Source organism: Mchenga conophoros, linkage group LG6 (assembly GCF_057382185.1).
Source record: "Mchenga conophoros isolate Kocher_MC1m ecotype Shallow Benthic linkage group LG6, M_conophoros_male_GT1.1, whole genome shotgun sequence".
Classification (NCBI taxonomy): domain Eukaryota; kingdom Metazoa; phylum Chordata; class Actinopteri; order Cichliformes; family Cichlidae; genus Mchenga; species Mchenga conophoros.
In genome coordinates, this window is record NC_140531.1 from 16,797,853 (window position 1) to 16,817,304 (window position 19,452).

Here is a 19,452-nt window from a genome sequence, read left to right on the forward strand (position 1 = left end):
CAGGAATAAGTATCTGTAGAGAAGAGGAAATTATAATATCAACATTCATGTCCACACGGGTGCTGAATGAATGCAGCGGCATTAGTGGGACCAGTTGAGACCAGTCGGACTCCCCCTGCACTGCAGGCTTCATTGAAAAGATTGGATATGAGGAGAGGAGCGAGCCTCCGTCTGCCTGAAATGCACTCATTTTGGAGCTACAGGCAGGCCCATAAGTTTTTGGACAGTTATACTTTTTGTGTGTGTTTGTTTTTGTAATTTTGCATCTGCATTCGTGGATTTTTATAGAATAGAAAAATATGGTCGATGTAAGTTTTATCACACTAAAGCATTTATGAAATGTGAGTAAGCAGACTAACCATGTATGAATAGCTCTGTCTCCCAAGCCTAGTCACAGTTAATAAGGTGGGATGCCTTTCTGCCACAGTCTTTTTTCTCTGTCAGTAGTGACGGGAGAATTCATTTACTTATATAAAATAATAATATACTAGGATAATACTCCATTAAGAGTAAGACACCTGGTGGTACTTGCTGAGCATTGAGTCTGACTTGGGTTAATGAGCTCTCAATTATAGACTACTCTCTCCACACAAGTACAAACTGCTGCACAGATCTGCTGTGGGAGAAGTATTGCAAAAGTCGGGTGTAAAGAAACAGCCAATTTAAAAGCTGAGTGATGTGAAACTGATGACTTGTGTGTAAATTCAGTGATTTGAGCAAGACGTCAAGACTTTTCAACCATTAATATCTCCTACGCTTGCAGATTTATTACACACACACAGATGTGATAAAACAGTTCCTTAAGTCTCTTGAAAGCCTTCTGAGCAGATTCATGCCAGCTGATTGGAAACTTTGGAGAGGTGAGAGTGGTTTCCTGCTTGGTCTGGGTGAGTTAGTGTTTTTCCGTAGTGCCTGGCGCTGCTCCTCTGGGTCATCATCACTCCTCCCAGGGCTTCCAGCTGGAGCTGATTAGACCGGCAGTACTTAAGACCAGCGCTTACAACTAACCCTTGCCAGAATGTCTGCTAACCTATGTTAGTTTGCAGCTACTTGTATCCTGTGTTAATCATAGTGCCATAGTACCTTCTCTTGTCTTCTCTGTCAGTTTATGGACATACTCTCTCCATCTTACCATAATTTCTCCAACCTGGATGCTGGTCACTTCTGCTCCATCAAAGCCAGTAATATCTCACTGAATGATATCCATCCACACCTGCCTGCCCCCCTTTCACTGCTTGGAACCTCAGGATCAATCCTCACTGGACCCACCAAGACCACAACCACTCCAACCAAGACCTTCCCCTCCAGCTCACTCTACCTGCAAATAGGTAAGACTTTAGACATTTCACCTGGACTTTGCTCGCACTTCTCAGAACCACCTTGACTCTCTTTTCGCTCTGTTTCAGTGCCCCAGTCAGCCAACTCTTGAGCCACAGTTTCTCTGCCAAGTCCGTTTTCTCATTGCTGGCAACTGAGCCCTGACATTAGTGGCAGTACAATCTTATTGTGTTTACGGATGAGCTTACGGTAGAAATTGGCAAGGCCAAGGAAACACTGAAAATGTTTTCTGGTAGCTGGTTCAGGGCAAGTCCATAACTCCCTGGACTCTGGCTGGGGTCTGTGCTAATTTGATCATTTGACGACACAGCCAAGGGACAAGATAGAGTAAGGATTAAAATTTAAACTTCTCACTTTTCACATACAATTTGTTCTCCAGTAAGTGATGGAAAACCTGACGAATGACAGACTGACTCTCAGAGAGGTTCCTGGAAAAGATCCAGATCTTTTCAAGAAAGGTAAACACAAACTAGTTCAGAAAGTCTCAGATGATGTCATTTACCAATATCAGAGTTGTTGGTGCGTCAGAATGGCATTACTAAGTATTCAAAATGAGCAAGTTGGGTTTTGAATGTTGTTTTCTATCCATCTCCTTGACTGATATGAACAAGATTACAAGTATTGCATAAATCCACTTTAAAAAACAAAAAAAAAAACAAAAAAACAAACAAACAGAGAAAAACAGATGTAACGAGCACAAAACACGAACAGATCCATAAATGTATGTAGAGTTAGTTACACACTTACTCTCGCTCCCGCAACTGCATTCACAGCTGCACTCCCACTCATGTTCAATTCAGCCACCACCTTTGGCCTCTGCTCTTTCAGATAGACCATTGAGGCATTTGGTGGCTTCTTAATAGAAGGGCGTCCGTCATCCTGATGGGATTGACGCGGTCGTTTTCTACAGGGATAAAACACAGAGTAAGAGCACATGTCAACACTGTGAGAAACCTGCAGGACGGTGAGAAAAAGCAGCACAGCAAACTTACCTTGGAGTGGACCTGGTGGGTGGAGGAGCAAGAACAGTGTCTGGTGGTGCTTTGGGGATCACATTTACAGGCCACTGATACAGTAGCTTCTGTGGAGGGAGGGAGAAGGTTAAAACCCCACGATACTGACACTTAGTCCAGCACTTCAGAGGCTAATAATGATAAGCGCCACAGAAACATGTACGTGTGGACAAATTCAAACTTTGGTAATTTAATCTTCACCAGATTCAAAGAAGATTGCATGAACAACACAAAGTGATCAGTGGGAGGAGAACATGTGCATAAAACTACATTTATACATAGCTTCACTTTGCGCTCCTCACTTATTTTTGGAATTATAATTACAGGCAGTGATTAAGTTTACTGATCAGCAAAGCTTCACACCACAGTTATACAAAGGTAAAATACAAGGAAGGTGGCAGCAGAAAAACAATTTTTCTTTCATCTGACCTGAAGTATCTGACAGTTTTAAGCACCTTTATCAGTAAACACCTGCCACCACCTCTGGCTGTCTCACCTGGCCATCAGTTCCTGGCTGAGTGAGGAGGTGAGCTTCCACCGGGATAATGGGAGTGACCATCAATGGAGCTTGCTCCTGAAACAGAGATGGAGCTGATCCCAGGAAAGATTCTCCAGTATGATTCATTGCTGCTAGCTGAGGGGAGGCGGATGGTCCAGCAGGAACAGGAGGAGGAGGTGGAGGGTTGGGTGTTTGCTGTTGTATTTCATACCTGGTGTCCATTTTCGTGACACAGGGCTTATGTGGCGTTTTTTATTTGAACTCGGCCAGAAGAAAGACACTGATTCTGTCTGGGATCCTGTGGCACACATACATAGGAGGTTTTGATTCTGTTAGACAGAGACTGACACCTTACATAATACACAACTAAACCCAGGACAACTATTGTGTGACTTACCAGTTAAAATCAGTATCAAATGTAAATATTATATTGATTTTATTAAAAATTCAACAACCTTTAAATGTGTTGTATTTGTAAACTAATTGAAACCAAACTGAAAAATGTAAAAACATTCAAACCAATGAATACACAAAACTATCAACTATTGCAGCTATCATTAAATGTCTGCATGTACATATAATCACTAGTTCTTAATTTGTTATATCACACAATCAGATTTTAAAGTGTACTTTTTCTGATAGTACTACTGCACTTTTTGTTCAGACTTTTACATGTTGTGAATTACTTAGTTCACTGTTCACTCATCCACAGTCATCATCATGGCTGGATTTCCCTCTTGAGGGTCCCCAGGGCAGTTTTTCTGAGCCTCCCACTCATGGGGCTATTATGGTAGAAAAAGCATTTGTGCATGATTTCACTGTTTTCTGCTAATCCAAATGTTTGTATCAGAAAGCCTGGTTATACTTTGACAGTGATATGCCCTCCTCTTTGACAGTGTTTTTTTTTATTTGGTTAGATATGTTGAAGTTGTTTTTTTTCATCGTGGTGTTGTTGAGCTGAGACAAAACAACCAAAACTATGTTTATCCAAAAACCTATGGACTGAAATATATTTTGAAAATGAATGCATTGCAGGCACACAGAGTCTTGTTCCCCATCATCATATCTGATCTTTTCAGGCAAACCTAACTGGTCTCAACTCGCCCCAGAGGCGAAACTACAAAAACGTTTGTCCAACAAATTATGGACGCAGCTGTCGTAGATCCCTGAGGTGGAGTTTTGTTTTTCTGCTTATGTGGCCTATTGTGAAATATTTTGAAGTCAAATGGACTCTTGGGTGGAACCACAGATTGCTTATAGACGTTACAAAACACATTCAGTCTCCACCAGAGATTTTTCTTTTAGAAAAAGTAACAACACATGCAATCTTATTTCTATAAAATAGTGAAATAGAATTATTAACAGAAACAGAAATACTGAAGTGAAAAACAGAGTGGCACTGATGGTATGACTCATGGTATACGTAAACGCTTCTGTGGAAGAGACGCTAGTCACGGATGATTAGACACATGTGAACACGATGGCTCCTTTCTCACAGAAAAGGATCACAAAACAACGATTCTTCAGCAGAAACATTATTTAGCTTCAGTTTGCTCAGTGCCAGAAGCTTGCGGGCTATTCTCAGTAAAGTCCTTGTATTGATTGTGTGAAACAAATAGAGATCATAAGTTTTCCTGTTTTTGTACCATTTGAGGTACTGTGCAAAGATCTTGTGCCAACCCTAATATCTGTATATATTTTATTTCCAAGTAGCCAAACTTCCTTGTCATTTTTAAAGTGTTCTTGAGCATTAGTTCTCCAGGCTTTCTGAAGGTCTTTATTTTGACACTGGCTGCCTTTTCACTCATTTTCAGTCCAGTTGTACCTGACTATTTTCAAGTAGCATGCCTAAAATCCCCACAGCAGATAAGCAGTGTCTGAAAGTCATCTTCATCTAAAAAGATCTATCTGACCTGAAACAGTTGACCTGTTGTTCAATGGTAACTCATCAGAAATGATCTCAGTGAAGTGTATAGCAGTCAAAACAAGATTCTTAAGGTATCTTAAGGCTGAGGTATTCCAGATTACACAAGAACTGGATTGAAATCAGTTGTGAATTAACGTGGGATTTTTGGTTCGTCAGTATGTATGGAGGAGGTGAGGAGAGAGGTACAACAGTGAGTATCTACAGCCAAGAGCAGTCAGATTTTTTTTATCTATCATACAATGCCATCTGAAAAGCATCTAGGTGGCCAAAGTGTTGTTTTTGAGTATGACAATGATCCCAAACTCACTGCCAATGCTGTAAAAGCAAATCACAGCGCAAGACTGGATAACCCAGAACTGCAGATAATAGAGCTGTCTATATCTGCAAGAATGAAAAGCTTCCAAAAGTTTTAGTACTGATTTATAAATAATAATAATAATAATAATAATAATAAGCATTTAATGAGAAATCGGTTTGGCCTGAAGAGCAAAACAAAACAAGAAAAGACGCTCACTGTTAAACACATTAATGCACGCCTTTTAAGCACTGCTTCTGGTAAAGTCTTAAATCAGGGGTGTGAAACATCAGCATTTTGCTTCTTGTTGATTCAAACCACCTGTATCTTTTGTGTTGTGTCAGGAAGGGTCAAACTCTGCCACATCAAACATGCAAAGCTACCTGCTGCGGAGGCAAGAAACCAGCTGAAGGTAGGTTTTTCAAACAACCTCCTGAGATATAAAAATAATTTTCCTGCACATTTCCATTCATTCTCTGCCTCTCTACCATAGGGTCCAAAGCGGGTACACCATGGACAGATCACTGATCTGACGCAGGGCTAACACAGAGAGACAGACAACAATTCACACTGACAATTTAGAATCACCAGTTAACCCAACGCCACTAACTGCCTGTCCTTGGACTTGGGAGGATGCCAGAGTACCCAGAGGGAAACCACAAAAAAAAAATAAAACAGGGAAATTTGCCCAGAATGGTCCCAGTTGAACTCTTTGTTGCTGTGAGGCAACAGCACTAACAACTGCACCACCATATTACCCAAACAGTTCTGGTTTTGTATTTTATTAAGAAATAAGTAAGACGAAGAAGAAGACTTCTGCAAAAGTTCTATGCAGGGGCCCGATTGAGCCTTCTGGCTGGCTAAAATGATACATGAAAAATATTTTTTAGCGACTACTGACGAAATTGACAGATGCTTTTTGTTTTGTAAGGAATTTTAAAAAGACTTATTTATTGAAGACACCGATGGTTTTTAGCCACAGCTACACCTGTTGGTCTTCAAGGTTTTTGGGCCAAACAGTCTCAAACACGAGGCTCACACGGTTGAGCACATCTATTTTAACCCCAAAACACAACCCATTTCCCCAATTCAATGCTGAAAACTCTACTAGGTGGTGATGTGGTGGGTGTATGCACTGTTGTGTGTATTGGGAAGCAAGTGGGTGCAATGCAGACTTTCTTGTCCCCATAAGGATGAAGCCTTCTCAGCAGCACCATGAGGTTTGCAGGGGTTTGATTCTTGACTCGTGGCTGTAAAATCTGATAAGACATTTACTTTTCTTCAGTCAGGCTCAAATAGAAAACCTGTGCTAACTTCATATCATGTCAAACCATAATTATGAAAATTTTACTGAACATTTATATCAGAACGCTCAAAACATGCAGCCCAACTTCTCTATGTCCATTTATATTCAATCAGATATTCATTTTCTATCATTTCATTTATTCTTGTTTGTGCTAACAGAGTCTCATTCTTCTTCTTTTCATGGGAATCGAACAGTAATTCTGTGGTATACATTTTATCCCCACGTGACTCTTGAGGTGATCTGAACAGATAAAGCTGATGGAAATCGCAAAGCCCGGCCGTCATGTTGAAACACATCACCGTCGCATTTCTAACGATGAGAAGAGAAACTGTGGTCTTTTTAAAGTAGGCCAAGAACCCACAGCAGCTGACTGATAACCAAGGCAGCATGACCCTGAGGTTCATGATCAGTGTTTCACCACAAACAGTGGCTCAAGCTCCAGCTATAGTGGACACAGCAGACACGCAGCAGTTTCACACTTGGATCATTTAATGCGGTAGCTCGGTGACAGCTTTCTTCTCTTGGCAGAGCTCACGCCACCTGTTTTTTTTTCTTTTCTTCCTTTTTTCCTTCCTTAAAGTTTGTTCAGCTTCCCCCTTCACTCTGTTGAGCTGCATACCTAACCACCAAGAATGCCATGAGGCGTGTGGCTACAAGCACACAGCTGATTGCATCACATCTCAGAGCGTCTGAGGGTGTGCGAGTGAGACAGAGAATCGTTTTTCTTCTTCTTCTATTTAACGTTAAGTCATATCAGGAAGTGCGATGCTGTGACAGTAAAGAAGGAAGCGGGCGCACAATGGCACTATGTCTGTCTCTTGGATTGGTAACATGAGCACCCCGAGGGTGAAGGTCCCCCTGCTCCTGCTGCTGCTGCTGACCACTGTGCTGCCTGGGACAGGTAGGACCGGGGACATTAGTTTCTTTACTCAGTGAATTCAAACAAAGCAGTGCTCTCCGCTTTCCTGCCTCCTCCCCGCTTTTGCCGTTTGTGCGCTTCAGTTTTTCTTTTGGGGCACTCTGAGAACGTCTTTTTGACTGAAAATCAAAGGCTCCTATTGCTCACGCTTTCAAAATCAAAAAAACTTCTCCTATAGTTAAAATGTAACAAGCAGAAATTGACAGTATAGGGCTAGAAGAGTCACAGGTTTGACTGTGAGATGAGCGCCATGTGTAGAAATCAGTTACCTGTCTTTATAGTTTTATAAGTCTATAACAAGGTCAGCCAAAGCTGCCTCTTACAGGCGTCACAGTCTACAGTTAGTACACTCTGAAAAGGACAGTTTCAACACAACATTATTGTTTTTTACTGAGTGGCAAACTTGCTTTAAACCAGTTGCTCAACATCATCACCTCCTAGTCCTCGGTTTTGCAACAGTTTAGATTTTTTTTGCAATCATTTGGACTAAACTAGACGGAAGTGCTGAGTTCCTGTGCGATCTGACTCGGGTTCGCTGTTTTTCACAATGTTGCCAATGAACTCAAGCAGAAGTAACAGTCTTCAGCCCCAGGTGTGTTTCACTTTTGCTATGAAATGCTGCAGATGCTTTACTTTCAAGTGTTCGCCGTCCAATTTCAATGACATAACAGCTCCCCAACACAAAGTAACGAGCTGTGTCCAAATACAGGGTTTGGCCAAGAAGAAATGGAACAAAGCGGGTCAGGGAATGACACAGTAACCACAGGTGAGGTGTAAATAATATGCTGCAAAAGTATGTGGACATGTTTTTTCTGTCAGTGCTCTGAGAAACAGATGTCTTAGTTTGTCTCAATCTTGATATCTTGATATCTCTAACTGAAGGCCTGAAGTTAAAAAAGAGATACTTGCTCATAAGATCACCATAGAGAGTAACCTGCGCGCATATATGTATAACCTTTGCCTTGAATTCCCTTTATTGAAACAATATCTTATAATAATATAATTAAAATTTACTTCAATTTATGTGTCTTTTAAGCATTTATTTGATGCATCAGTTTACAGCAGAACTTAACACCAATGTATTTATATACATTGGTGTGGATTTTAATCTTTTTTTCTGTCGTACTGGAGTTCCTGAGTGCACTTACACTGAAATTTTGGAGAGGAGAGCCCTCCCCTCTCCCCCAGATCCTTAAAGAATCACTTCTCCTCAGGTCTGCACTGAGCCTGTGGGCTGGGCTGTAAATTAAGCATTTACAAGTCTGAACTTGCAAAGAGGGGAAAGAAATCCCACCATGTGACGGTGTTTCAGTATTAATCAGCCCACTCAGCTGCAGTTCTGCAGACGCTGTCACCCACTTCAACACGTTCTCTTGGATAAACATCCAACAGTGAGCATGACTTCACCACCAAACGTCAGGTGCCCACCTCGCTGAATGGGGGAAAATCCCAGAGTCTCCAACACTGTGGCGAACGTCTGCAAAATATGATTTCTTTTAAAAATCGCGAGTATTTATGACTTTTTCCTCTAATGTGTTACAAGTGTTTTGTTTTTTCTGCGATGTTCACTCAGAGACTCATGCGTGCCTCTACTTATCAATACAGCCATTTTATTGCTTTTTTCTGCCACTAAGGTGTATTAAAGTAGCTTTTACTTTCCTGTACTTATTTTAAAGCTGTAGTGACTAATTTTTAGATCAGCGTTTCCCACGAAAGAGACAACACAACACGCTTTAATGTCTCATGACCCATGCAGCCAGCGATTCTTACAAAATTTCAGAGTATTAGCGTCCCTGCCCTCAAATACTCTGAATCATTTCAGAATGTACAACACTAATCGAAAGCATGACATGAATCATTCAGTGACTGTAAAGGAGGAAGGAGAGGGGCTTATGCTTTTCAAATTAACACAGAATTGTATTCTTTTTCTTTTCATTTCGTTTCTTTTTTAAAATTTATTTCTGCTGTTTATGGTTTTAGCTCTGATAAATGTATTTTCTCTGGGAGTCTGCCTAATTTAAATATATTTGTTTTTACTTTGAGAGTGCTTTTCAGTTACTTGTGCAGGCGTTGCCTACACATTAACTAAAATTACTAAGAATTTAAGCATCTTTGGACTTCATCAATGTTAATTTTGTAAGGGAGCTTATGGAACAATTTTTTTTTTAAATTTCCTGCCCAATATAAACTTAAAATCATCACAAACCTCCAAGTGAATGTGTCACATCATAAAAAACAGCTTCAGGAAATGGTATGAAACCTCGTTCTTCTTCTTTCCTCTCCCCGCAGTCGCCTCGCATTTATCTTGTGACCCTTTGAACGATGCCTGAACCCTAGTTCAACTCTAGCGACGACAACAATAACACTATTATTTTTTTTAACACATCCTCGGGTTTCTGCAAAGAGAGAAATTTTACTTACGTTTTGTTGCTAAAAATGAAAGCGGGCCTCGTATTGGGGTAATTGTGTTGCTTTTACTTAAGCAGTAATCTGGATATTGGATATTTTTAGCTTTACGATATTAGGTTTTTCTTTGTTGCTCTGTTTCTTTCATATTACAATAAAAAAAAACTGTTATGATGTTACTACAGCATCTTTTTTGTATTTGGTTTTCAATTTAGATGCTTAGCAACCACACTTTTTGGATATCTACATACTTTTGTCCAGGAGTATGAACACATCTGCTCTTTCTGTTGTTCCCAGTTGTTACTGACACCAGTATAGTCATCAATCAGACCAGTTCAAATGGGACTCTGTACGGTGGGTCCACAGCAGCTTTTATTTTACATGAAATCATTTTCCCCCCATCATTACATGTGAATGATGCTTTGCTTTGTTTTTTATCATCATTTGTTCTGTTTTTGCTCCCTTTTCATTTTGGATGAAACCATCTCACAATTTCTGGTTGTTTCTACTCGGGGTTCATGCAGAAGGCAGTGCCTCCGGTAGTGGTATGTATAACTGACTGCTTCTTTTACCACATGAGTAATGATTGCATTAATTATCACCTGTGCAACTGTAGTAGTCACTGGGCTGAATTGAATGTAATGTCAGTAATGCCCCATGGTTTTAATTCCTGTGAAAATCCCCTCTTTGCATATTTTTATGCCAGTGAACAAATTTTAAGACCGTTATGAGGCCTGGGTGAAACGAATGATTAAACTGCTGTCTTCCTTCCACAGTTGCCACATCAATAGATGAAAACTCCATGGATGAAACTGAATCATCAGGCCTGGACCCCATCATTATCATTATCCCTGCAGTGCTGGTGGTCTTAATCATCTGCATGATAGTTTGTGGCATTTTCATCAACCGCAGGTGGAACAAACAAAAGAGAAATCCAGGTATGTCAATCAGAGGAGGGAATATTTTAAAGTTTCACTTCTCTCACTTAATCCTGGTGTCACAGATTATTAGACAGAGGACTCACTCGCAGGACTCTGAAGTTTAGAGAGAAGGTGAGGGTTTATTTACAATGTGACACCAAGTGAGGATATATACATATATACAGTGAGACAGATAACACAGGGGATGGAGCTTCAACTTAATCCACAACTCACTCAGAAAGTCCACTCCAAAATGCTCATGCTCACTCACACACATCCACAGAAATCCAGACGGCAGGGAAGACGTGCAGGGAATCTAGAAGGCCTGTACACAGAGAAAAACAAAAAGTCCAAAAACAAACAAAAAGTGAAGGACTGGGGGTGATAGACTGAAGTATCTGAAATAATTTAGTGTTTGGTGGTTTTTAATGACTACTGCAATTCTCTTCTGCATGGTCTCCCCCAAAAATCCCTCCATAAGCTTCAACTGGTTCAGAACTCTGCTGCTCGAATTATCACCAGAACCCCCTCCTACCAGCACATCACCCCTGTTCTTCAGGAACTTCACTGGCTCCCTGTGAAATTGCGGATAATTTTCAAACTTCTTCTGCTCACCTTCAAGGCCATTCATAACCTCGCTCCTTCTTACCTTTCTGACCTGTTAACCACCACTTGTTCTGCCCGTTCACTTCGTTCTTCTTCTTCTATCCAGCTTACTGTACCTTCCTTCCGCCTCACCACCATGGGAAGCAGAGCTTTCAGCTGCTCTGCTCCCAGGCTGTGGAACTCTCTGCCCCCAGAAATAAGAAATATTGGTTCTCTCCCCCAGTTTAAATCCCAACTCAAAACTCATCTGTTCAAATCTGCATATTCACTGTGAATCCACTGTTTGTTCATTTTATCTTGTGCTTGTATTTTATTGTTCTTATTCTGCCATTGTTTTACTAAGTGTTTTATCCTATTGTAAAGTGTCCTTGGGTGACTTGAAAGGCGCTCATAAATAAAATGTATTATTATTATTATTCAATGTACAGATTATCTGATTTGTTTTTTTGTTTTTTTATGACTGCGGCCTTGACTGCTGCATATTCTCTGCTTGTAGACCTGAGTAAGGAAGATCCATATTTGGATGGATCCAGTACAGAGAAGGTGCCGATGTAAGTGTCACCCATGTCATTTTGCTACAACTGCTTATTGAACCTGTTAAAGAACTGATATCATCTCGATGTTCAGCGCTTTGTGAGAATAACTTCCTGCTTGTGGCTGCAGCTGAATGATACTGTGAGCTGTAAAGAAAACATATACTACCCCCTGGCTTCTGTGCAATCTTTTACTATAATACTACAAACACGTCTTTCTTTTTTATTTAAGTCCGACTTATTAAAGATTAAAAAATGTGGCTCTGAAGTCCTTTGAAATTATATTTGATGTGATGATACAAAAGAAAGAAAAAAAATATGACTCTCAGTCCTTCTTTGCGTCTTTCAGGCCGATGTTTGAAGAGGACGTGCCCTCTGTACTCGAGCTCGAAATGGAAGAGTTGGACGAGTGGATGAAAAAGGATGGTAGGTTTCACTGGATGAAGAAGAGAATTTGGAAACAAAAATACTGTGGCTAGGAATCTGATAGAAATACAGATCACAAAAGAAATACGTCGAAGTTCACTGACATCCAGGTTTTGGTGGTGTCGAGTGACTAAAAAGAAGGCACCAGGTCTTCTTTTTGTCTCTTAACCAAGAGACTCTGTCAGTTCTGAAACAACTGGCCAAGCGTCACAGGTATTTAAGCCCCAGCGAGGGAGGCTGTGCCCTTGGAGGTTGTCCTGAAGGTCACTGACATGCCATTAATCGTATGTGAGTCATGACATGAGTTAGGGTGTGGAAAAAAAGTCTTGCCACTGTCACTGGAGCTAAAGTGCCAGTAATGCTCTCAGACAAAAACTGGTTCAACCGAAAGATAAAACGCAAGCTGAGCATCATAGTGTAGTGCAGTGACAGGTGCTCAGACTTTTGCAACCACTCCACCAACGTGGAGAGCCACCCGCACAGGGAAAGACCCAGCTGGTTTGAGAGAGGCGTGAAGGAGGTGCCACAGTTTATCCAGCAGATGTCGCTGTTGTTTACATCAAGTAATCTCCAGCAGAGCTTCTTACGCTGAAGTTGCTTTATTCCACACTGACTGATCTCATGACTTTTCTTTGAATTCTTTGCATAGGTGAAACTGCAGAGGACTCTAAATGTCTGTAACTGAATTTAAGGTGAGCATACCTGTGCATATTATCAAGTTATTAACATTTACAGACTATTTTGAGAATAATTTCTCTCAATTGCAACCTCACTTAGGATTTGTTTATATATTAGATCATTAGATCTCCAAAATGTGTTTTTAAACCAAATGATGATCAAGCATGAAGAAGTGTAGAGTTTTGAGTGACATTTCCCTGCTGCCTACTAACAAAACTTCACTTAATATTGATTTTCTCATAGTACAAACACAGAGCGTTGCGCAAACAAATTACTTATAGCATGTTGCACAACAATGCTAACACAACACAGATCAACAGCTGACTCGGGCAATAAAAAGTGTTTCCAAGCCGTTTCCTCTCTGCTGCCAGCCTCTGTTTGTTGTGATGCACCAGCTGGTTTTCAGCAGAGCTGTGACTGATGAACTGTGACCCTTTCGTCACTGCACATGTTTGAAAGCGCAAACACCACTAACATCTGTTAGTGATTACAACAGGCATGCGTGGAAGTGTGGTGCAACTCAACCCTGGAATAGTCTCCTTTACTGGAAGAGCCGGGAAGGCGAGGTCAAGGTCCGCTCCGCGAACTGTTGACCAACGTCATTTACACATTGCTTTTTCCCAGGGTTTTATTTCCAAAGCTGTACAAGGGCTAGAGGTTACTTGCATTCAACTAGGAGGCACTTTGTACACACGAGGTTACACAAGAGATCTCAAAACAGAAGTAAATGTGATGTTGGTGTTGCTGCGGTTGCTCAATGCGATGCCATCTAGCGTGGCAGCTGTGCCCTGTTTGTCAGACCTGTGAATTTCCACGGTGACTCGGGCACAATGGTGGCTGGGAGTAAGAAAAGAAAGCATATGCAGTGTTGCTGAAAGCAAGTTTGTTAAAATAACCTAGAATAAGTTTAACCTTTGTGACATTCAGACGAAAACCAGTCTCATGACCAGTTTTAACCTAGTGATTAATTCGAGGATCCTGCAGGCTTCATTTATGTTGCCCATGAATGTAGATGCTTTTAGGTGCTTCAGTCAACTACAGCTTCATACCAGACCTCTTCATCAGCTTATTTACCACTCAAATATGAAGCTCTGGTTAGTGTGTAGCAAGAACGGAGGCTGTGAAAGGCATTGAGAGCAGAGCTAAACAGGAAGTTTCTGATGTTTGTGAAGCAAAACAATGAGCTGAAAAACACCAAAATGCAGATGCTTGGTTCTAAAGCGTGTGAAACCTTTATTCTACACAAGAATAGATTCATTGCCAAATATGCTCAGGAAAACAGGATGAATATCGGCCACTGCAAACGTTGCTTTCAAGTTAAGCACCTCCGCTCTGACTTTTCACACTTATGTTTTTTTTAGTCGTGTGTGGGATCATCACCTTTCCAGCTCAGCTCACGGGTAGCAGAGGAGCTGTGAAGTGAAGGTTTTATTGTTTTGTTGCTGCCAGAGTCTGAGGTTTGTGATTAGTGATCCTTCTTTGACGCTGCGTGAACCAGTGCTTACCATGTGTGCAGCGAGGCTGTGATGGACTGTACGGCACTGTGAGTCAGTGAATGTGGCACACTAGAGATGGAGTTGGGCTGAATTATGCTGTAATTTAAACCCTTTTGATCCCAAATATCAGCTGAAAAACTACCCGAATGTGTCAGTTTTACCACATCAGCTGCAAACACAGGACACTGGAGTTACATTTTAGAAGGTTGACCTTTAAGTCTGACATGTCTACCTCTTTCTCTTTCCCATGATTCCCTGTCTGCAGGTTAAAGGAGACACTGTCAACACAACGCAAGCCAGCACTGATGTTTGAACCTCCTCCACCAGCAATGATCCAGCCATGTGACTGTCTGGAAACAACAACACTTAACACTCATTTTTACAATTTTGCTGGAAAACAGCAACAAAAATTCAACCTCAAATTTTTTCTAATGCAACACCTCTGATAGCCGTTAGTGAACAGCAGCATATAACAACTGAACCAAAACCGTCTCTCTGTGATCCGTTTCACACCACATGGTGTTCTGCTTTAATATGCTGCCAGGTACATGTACAGTATTTTATGGCTCAGATTCATAATGTAGTAACTGATGATGTTACAATTAGGTCAATATCTCTCTCCTCTCCATCATAGATTGCACTGTTCTTTGTTTCTGCTTATGGCTTTTTCCTAAGCTCAAAGCCATTTTGTTGCATTACACTATGAGTCCCTCCAGCTGGAGGTTTTAAAGGGGAGATATCCAGCTGAATGCATGACAGAGAAGCAACTTTTTTAAGTGTTTTGTTTGAAATCTCAAAGCCTGTTTCTAAAGCTTTGGATAAATTATTTCCCGTCATCGAAGCAGCTCTCAGAAAGCTGCACCCGATAAGATTTTTATCTCTCCACAGATAACAAATAACTCGTTGACTGAACACTTTATATTCTTTCCTTTGTCTTTGAAAGTGTTGAATCAAAGCAGTTGTAACATTGATCCAAATGTGAGCTCTACTTTCTTATAGTGTCAGTCAGTATTGTGCGGGATCCTGCACTGTAAATATGAGAATACAGTATACCAAAAGATATTTGTAAATATTTCATAAAGGCACTTGTGTCATTGATTTGCTGATGGTGCTTTAAGTAAAATTTCAATAAATAAAACCTTGCCATAAAATTCGTCTCTCTTTGTGTGTGTGTGTGTGTGTGTGTCTTTGTTTTCCATGAAGATGGATCCCCTTGAAATTTAGACATCACAGTCAACTGATGATGAATCCTGTACCGGTTATGGTGGTGCTTACGTTTCCTTGAGTGCCACTGTTCAGTTCGGATTTTTGATTGTCTTGAAATTTGACTGTAGGAATATCAGCAGCTCAAACCTTTTACTTCACCCAGTAAAATTTTGTATCCTAGTGATTTTGGTTTTTTCCTCTTGTTGTGTACCCATGAAATTACAATTTGTGGATCTGGTCTGTGTGTGTGTGTGTTTCGTCTAAACTAGTGCTTGCCCATGTTAGAGTAGTCCTTGAACCTTTCTGGAGTGTTAGCATGCTAATATTACTGGTATTCACATTTATAGATGTGAAAAAAGAAAAGAAGGAGGTCTTATATGTTAAACGTGGGTTGATTTAAGCTGTTGCTAGGTGGTTGCTAGGCATGTATAAATCAGGTTTTATGGCTATAGATGAAATCTTGCGAAGGTGTGAAACTAAAACAACAGGATGTTTTCATATGGTGCTAAAAATAGATCATTTTAACCCGTTGCTAGGTGGTTGCCAAGCAATGTGGTGATGTCATAATATATCATGCACAGTTCAACACTTTGGATATAAAGCAGATTTTACTGTGATTAAATTAAGACTATAGGATGTTTTCATAAGATGTTGTCAGTGCACGAATCCATAAACAGGCCGTCTTAACTCATTGTGAGGCCGTTGCTAGGCAGCATGATGCAATTATCTGATATAGATAAGAACCTTCAGAAGCCTAAAGGGAGATGAACCTGTGTGCCAAGTTTGGTTGCTCAACTTCTGATGTTCTAGGAGGAGTTGGCGGACAAAGAAACAAATAAACGCAATCTCTCTCTTTCTCACACACACACACACACACACACACACACACACACAGTAAGATGCAATCATTTCATTTTTATAACTAAGTACCTGTAAAAACAAACCCAGCTGAAGCCTGTGGTTTTGGCTAATTAGCGCCTCTTTTTCTAACACACTAAACATGTAGCGCTGCACAGAAAGCTGCTTTTCTTTTTATACTGTGTGTGATTCTAATGTTTTAGCCATTGTGCTGAAAAATATGCAGCCCGTGAAGTCATAAATGAAACTGTAGCTCGATGCAACAATGGCTAAAGCTCTTTTAAAGCAACCACTGGAGAGCTGGCTTGCTCGGGGGTTGTGTTTTTTTAAGCGAGTACCTCTTTTCACAGTTCTGCTTCTTTGCACAACACTTACAGCATCCCCTCCCCTGACCACTGGCATTAGTCAGTGCAGTAAGGTTTGTAACAAGCTGAGATTGTGTGGTACCACCAGGAGCATGGTTGCTGCTTTATCATTGTTTGCTGCTCGTAAACACCAACACCTGTTACGCCCATATCCACACACTGTTTATATTGAAGAAAGTCAGGTTAAAGAACACCAAAGTAGCACCACTTACCTAAAAATTGCACATTCAAGACCACATTACATGATTTCCTATTTTCAGCTTCATGTTAGTGAAACTCAGAGTGGTTGAAGTTACATTTTCATTCATTGCACCACTTTAAAGTGGTGACATTTGTGTTCATTCAGGCCCATAAGTATTTGACACAGCTTCTCTGATTCAGCCTTTTGTCTCTTTCATAGGTTTATTTTGGTTTTTCAGCCATGGATGGCCTCCTTCACTTCACATGCAATAATATTTCTTTGGACAGTGGAAAACTACCAAATAGGCATTCAACACTTGGAATCACCTGGGTGTGAAACTGATGGCTGGTTTTCCAATTACTTTTGATCCTCTTTGGTTAAACAGCTTGAATTAAATGCTGAAAGTCTGTGCTTTAATCACATGCTATTTGTTTGATTTAAAATCTTCTCTGGTGGTTTACAGAGGCAAAGTTAGAAAAAAATGCCATGGTCCAAATACCTATGGATCTAACTGTATATAACAGCAGATTAAAGCACAATAAGACACGTGTTTCTGTCACTGTGGGCCTACACTCCGCTTTAGCTCATACTGCCTTGAATCCACTGATGAACCTCTCCTGTTTCCATCTACAAGCTCTGTTTGTCTGATGGACACTTGTGAAAAGCTGATGGGATTTATACCACAGGAAGGTCTGAGGGAGCGAGGCCAGACGATCCATGCAAAGCAATGAATACAAATGAGAAAGAAGTCTCTCACAGCACTTTTCCCCCTCCTGTTCTCCCTCTTTCCCATTAAATTTCCAGACAGCAGTTCTGTCTGTCACCGCACGCATAGTGTCAGCGCTGACTTAACACCGAGATTTTGACAATCAACAGCTAACAGAGTAGAAAATTACTCTTTACATGCATGTATCAAACTTACTTGGTATCAACATTATCAAGTAGCCGTTCTCTGGCTGTAATTTGATAGGGTTTCAGTTTGGGGCATCGCACCGAGGTTACGTTTTTAAGACCTGCAGAAAAAGAAGCTTTTAGTTTACCTTATATGTAGTTAAATAGCACTCTTCAAAACAGAACAGAAGCTTTCCACTGCTCCCTCATTCACAAGGGTTCGTCACAGCAAGTAGCTCTACATATTTGTTAGATTTTTTTTAATGCTGGATGCCAGATTAATGGCACCATCCCAAAGAGGTTTGTGTGTCCTCCTGTGATCAGAATGGCGAGATTTTGCTCATTAGGTGAATGTGTAAGCGCTACCCTGTAGAGGGAAGTGCTAAACAATAATTAACACAACAATTTTGAGATCCTCAGTCATGGAGGCTGAACTGCAAAGGCTCAATCACCTTTAATGATCAAACATGTGGCTGGGACCACTGACGAGGCCCTGCCACAAGGTCTCAGGCATAGGGCGAGCACATACAGACGCAGCAGCTGGTACACGTAGGCAGGAGTTTTAAAAAACAGCAATAAAACCTTAAAATGTATTCTAAAACTAACAGGTGGCCTCTGAAGGGCTGTAAGAACAAATGGGGGTCACTCCTTTAGCTAGGTGTTAAAAGCTCAGCAGCAGGATTTTGAGTTTTGTTGCCTCACACCTTTATTACAGCTTCTTCACTTATCCTAAACAATGTGCTACAGAAATCTTCTAAAGAAATCCAAATAAGCTTCTGTACACTGACTCCTAGACAGTCATTAAAGAGGTCTTTCAGTTTGCAAAAAAATTCTCAGGACGAGGTTTGATAAATGTCAAAATGATATCACTCATAAGTGTTTCGAGAGCTTGAGAAACCAAACGACACATTTCAACTGAGTGTTTGTTATAAGGCACTTGGGCTGCTTTTGAAACTTCACTATTGGGTACTAAACGTTAATAATTCTGCTATTTTTGACCTTTGGTTGCTCTGACTTTGCTGCAGAGCTAGAATATGCTCTCCATGGCTTGCCTCTTTGCTATATTTCTGACACTTTAGTCTTATGAAACCTTCATTCTTTCTGACCCTCATATTGTTTGTTTGCTGCAGGGTTTAAATCACTTAAGGGTAATTCATGACTTTCTTACAGACATATCATTAGATTAAGCTAGTTTCACTACTACTTATGTTTGTTTACGCTTTCTCTCCAATTGGTCCTTCTTAGTTGACTTGCTAGTATATTTAAAAATAGAATGAAAGACAGAGCCTTGAACTTCCAGCCCCTCTTGTGTGGAACAGTTTGGATTCAGGACACAGACGCCTTCTCTGTTTTTAACATTAGGCTTAAAACTTTCCTTTTTGATAAAGCTTTTTATTAGAACTGGATCAGGTGACCCTGAGTCATCCCTTAGTTATGCTGCGATAGGCCTAGGCTGCTGTTCTTCTTCACTCACCTTTTTTCATGTGTTTATACACCAGTCTGCATTTAATCATTAGTTATTATTAATCTCTGGCTCTCTTTCTTCAATTGAAAAATTGAAGTAGTGTTTTTGTTTTTTAATTGGAAAA

The 19,452-nt window shown here is 40.6% G+C and overlaps 1 protein-coding gene across 2 annotated transcripts; it reads left to right on the forward strand.

Moving 5' to 3' along the window:
• The first annotated feature begins 6,962 nt into the window (after nt 1–6,962).
• On the forward strand, nt 6,963–15,513 carry tmem154 (transmembrane protein 154). Of its 2 annotated transcripts, none has more exons than XM_085276510.1 (9): nt 6,963–7,279; nt 8,007–8,063; nt 10,001–10,057; nt 10,231–10,248; nt 10,480–10,641; nt 11,726–11,780; nt 12,112–12,188; nt 12,838–12,880; nt 14,628–15,513. In XM_085276510.1, the coding sequence occupies exons 1-8, from the start codon at nt 7,186–7,188 to the stop codon at nt 12,867–12,869; spliced, it is 552 nt and encodes a 183-aa protein (XP_085132636.1). In that variant the 5' UTR covers nt 6,963–7,185; the 3' UTR covers nt 12,870–12,880; nt 14,628–15,513. The 2 variants fall into 2 exon arrangements, with proteins under 2 accessions (XP_085132636.1, XP_085132635.1); XM_085276509.1 differs by having other exon boundaries at nt 6,986–7,279; nt 10,228–10,248.
• Nucleotides 15,514–19,452: the final 3,939 nt, after the last annotated feature.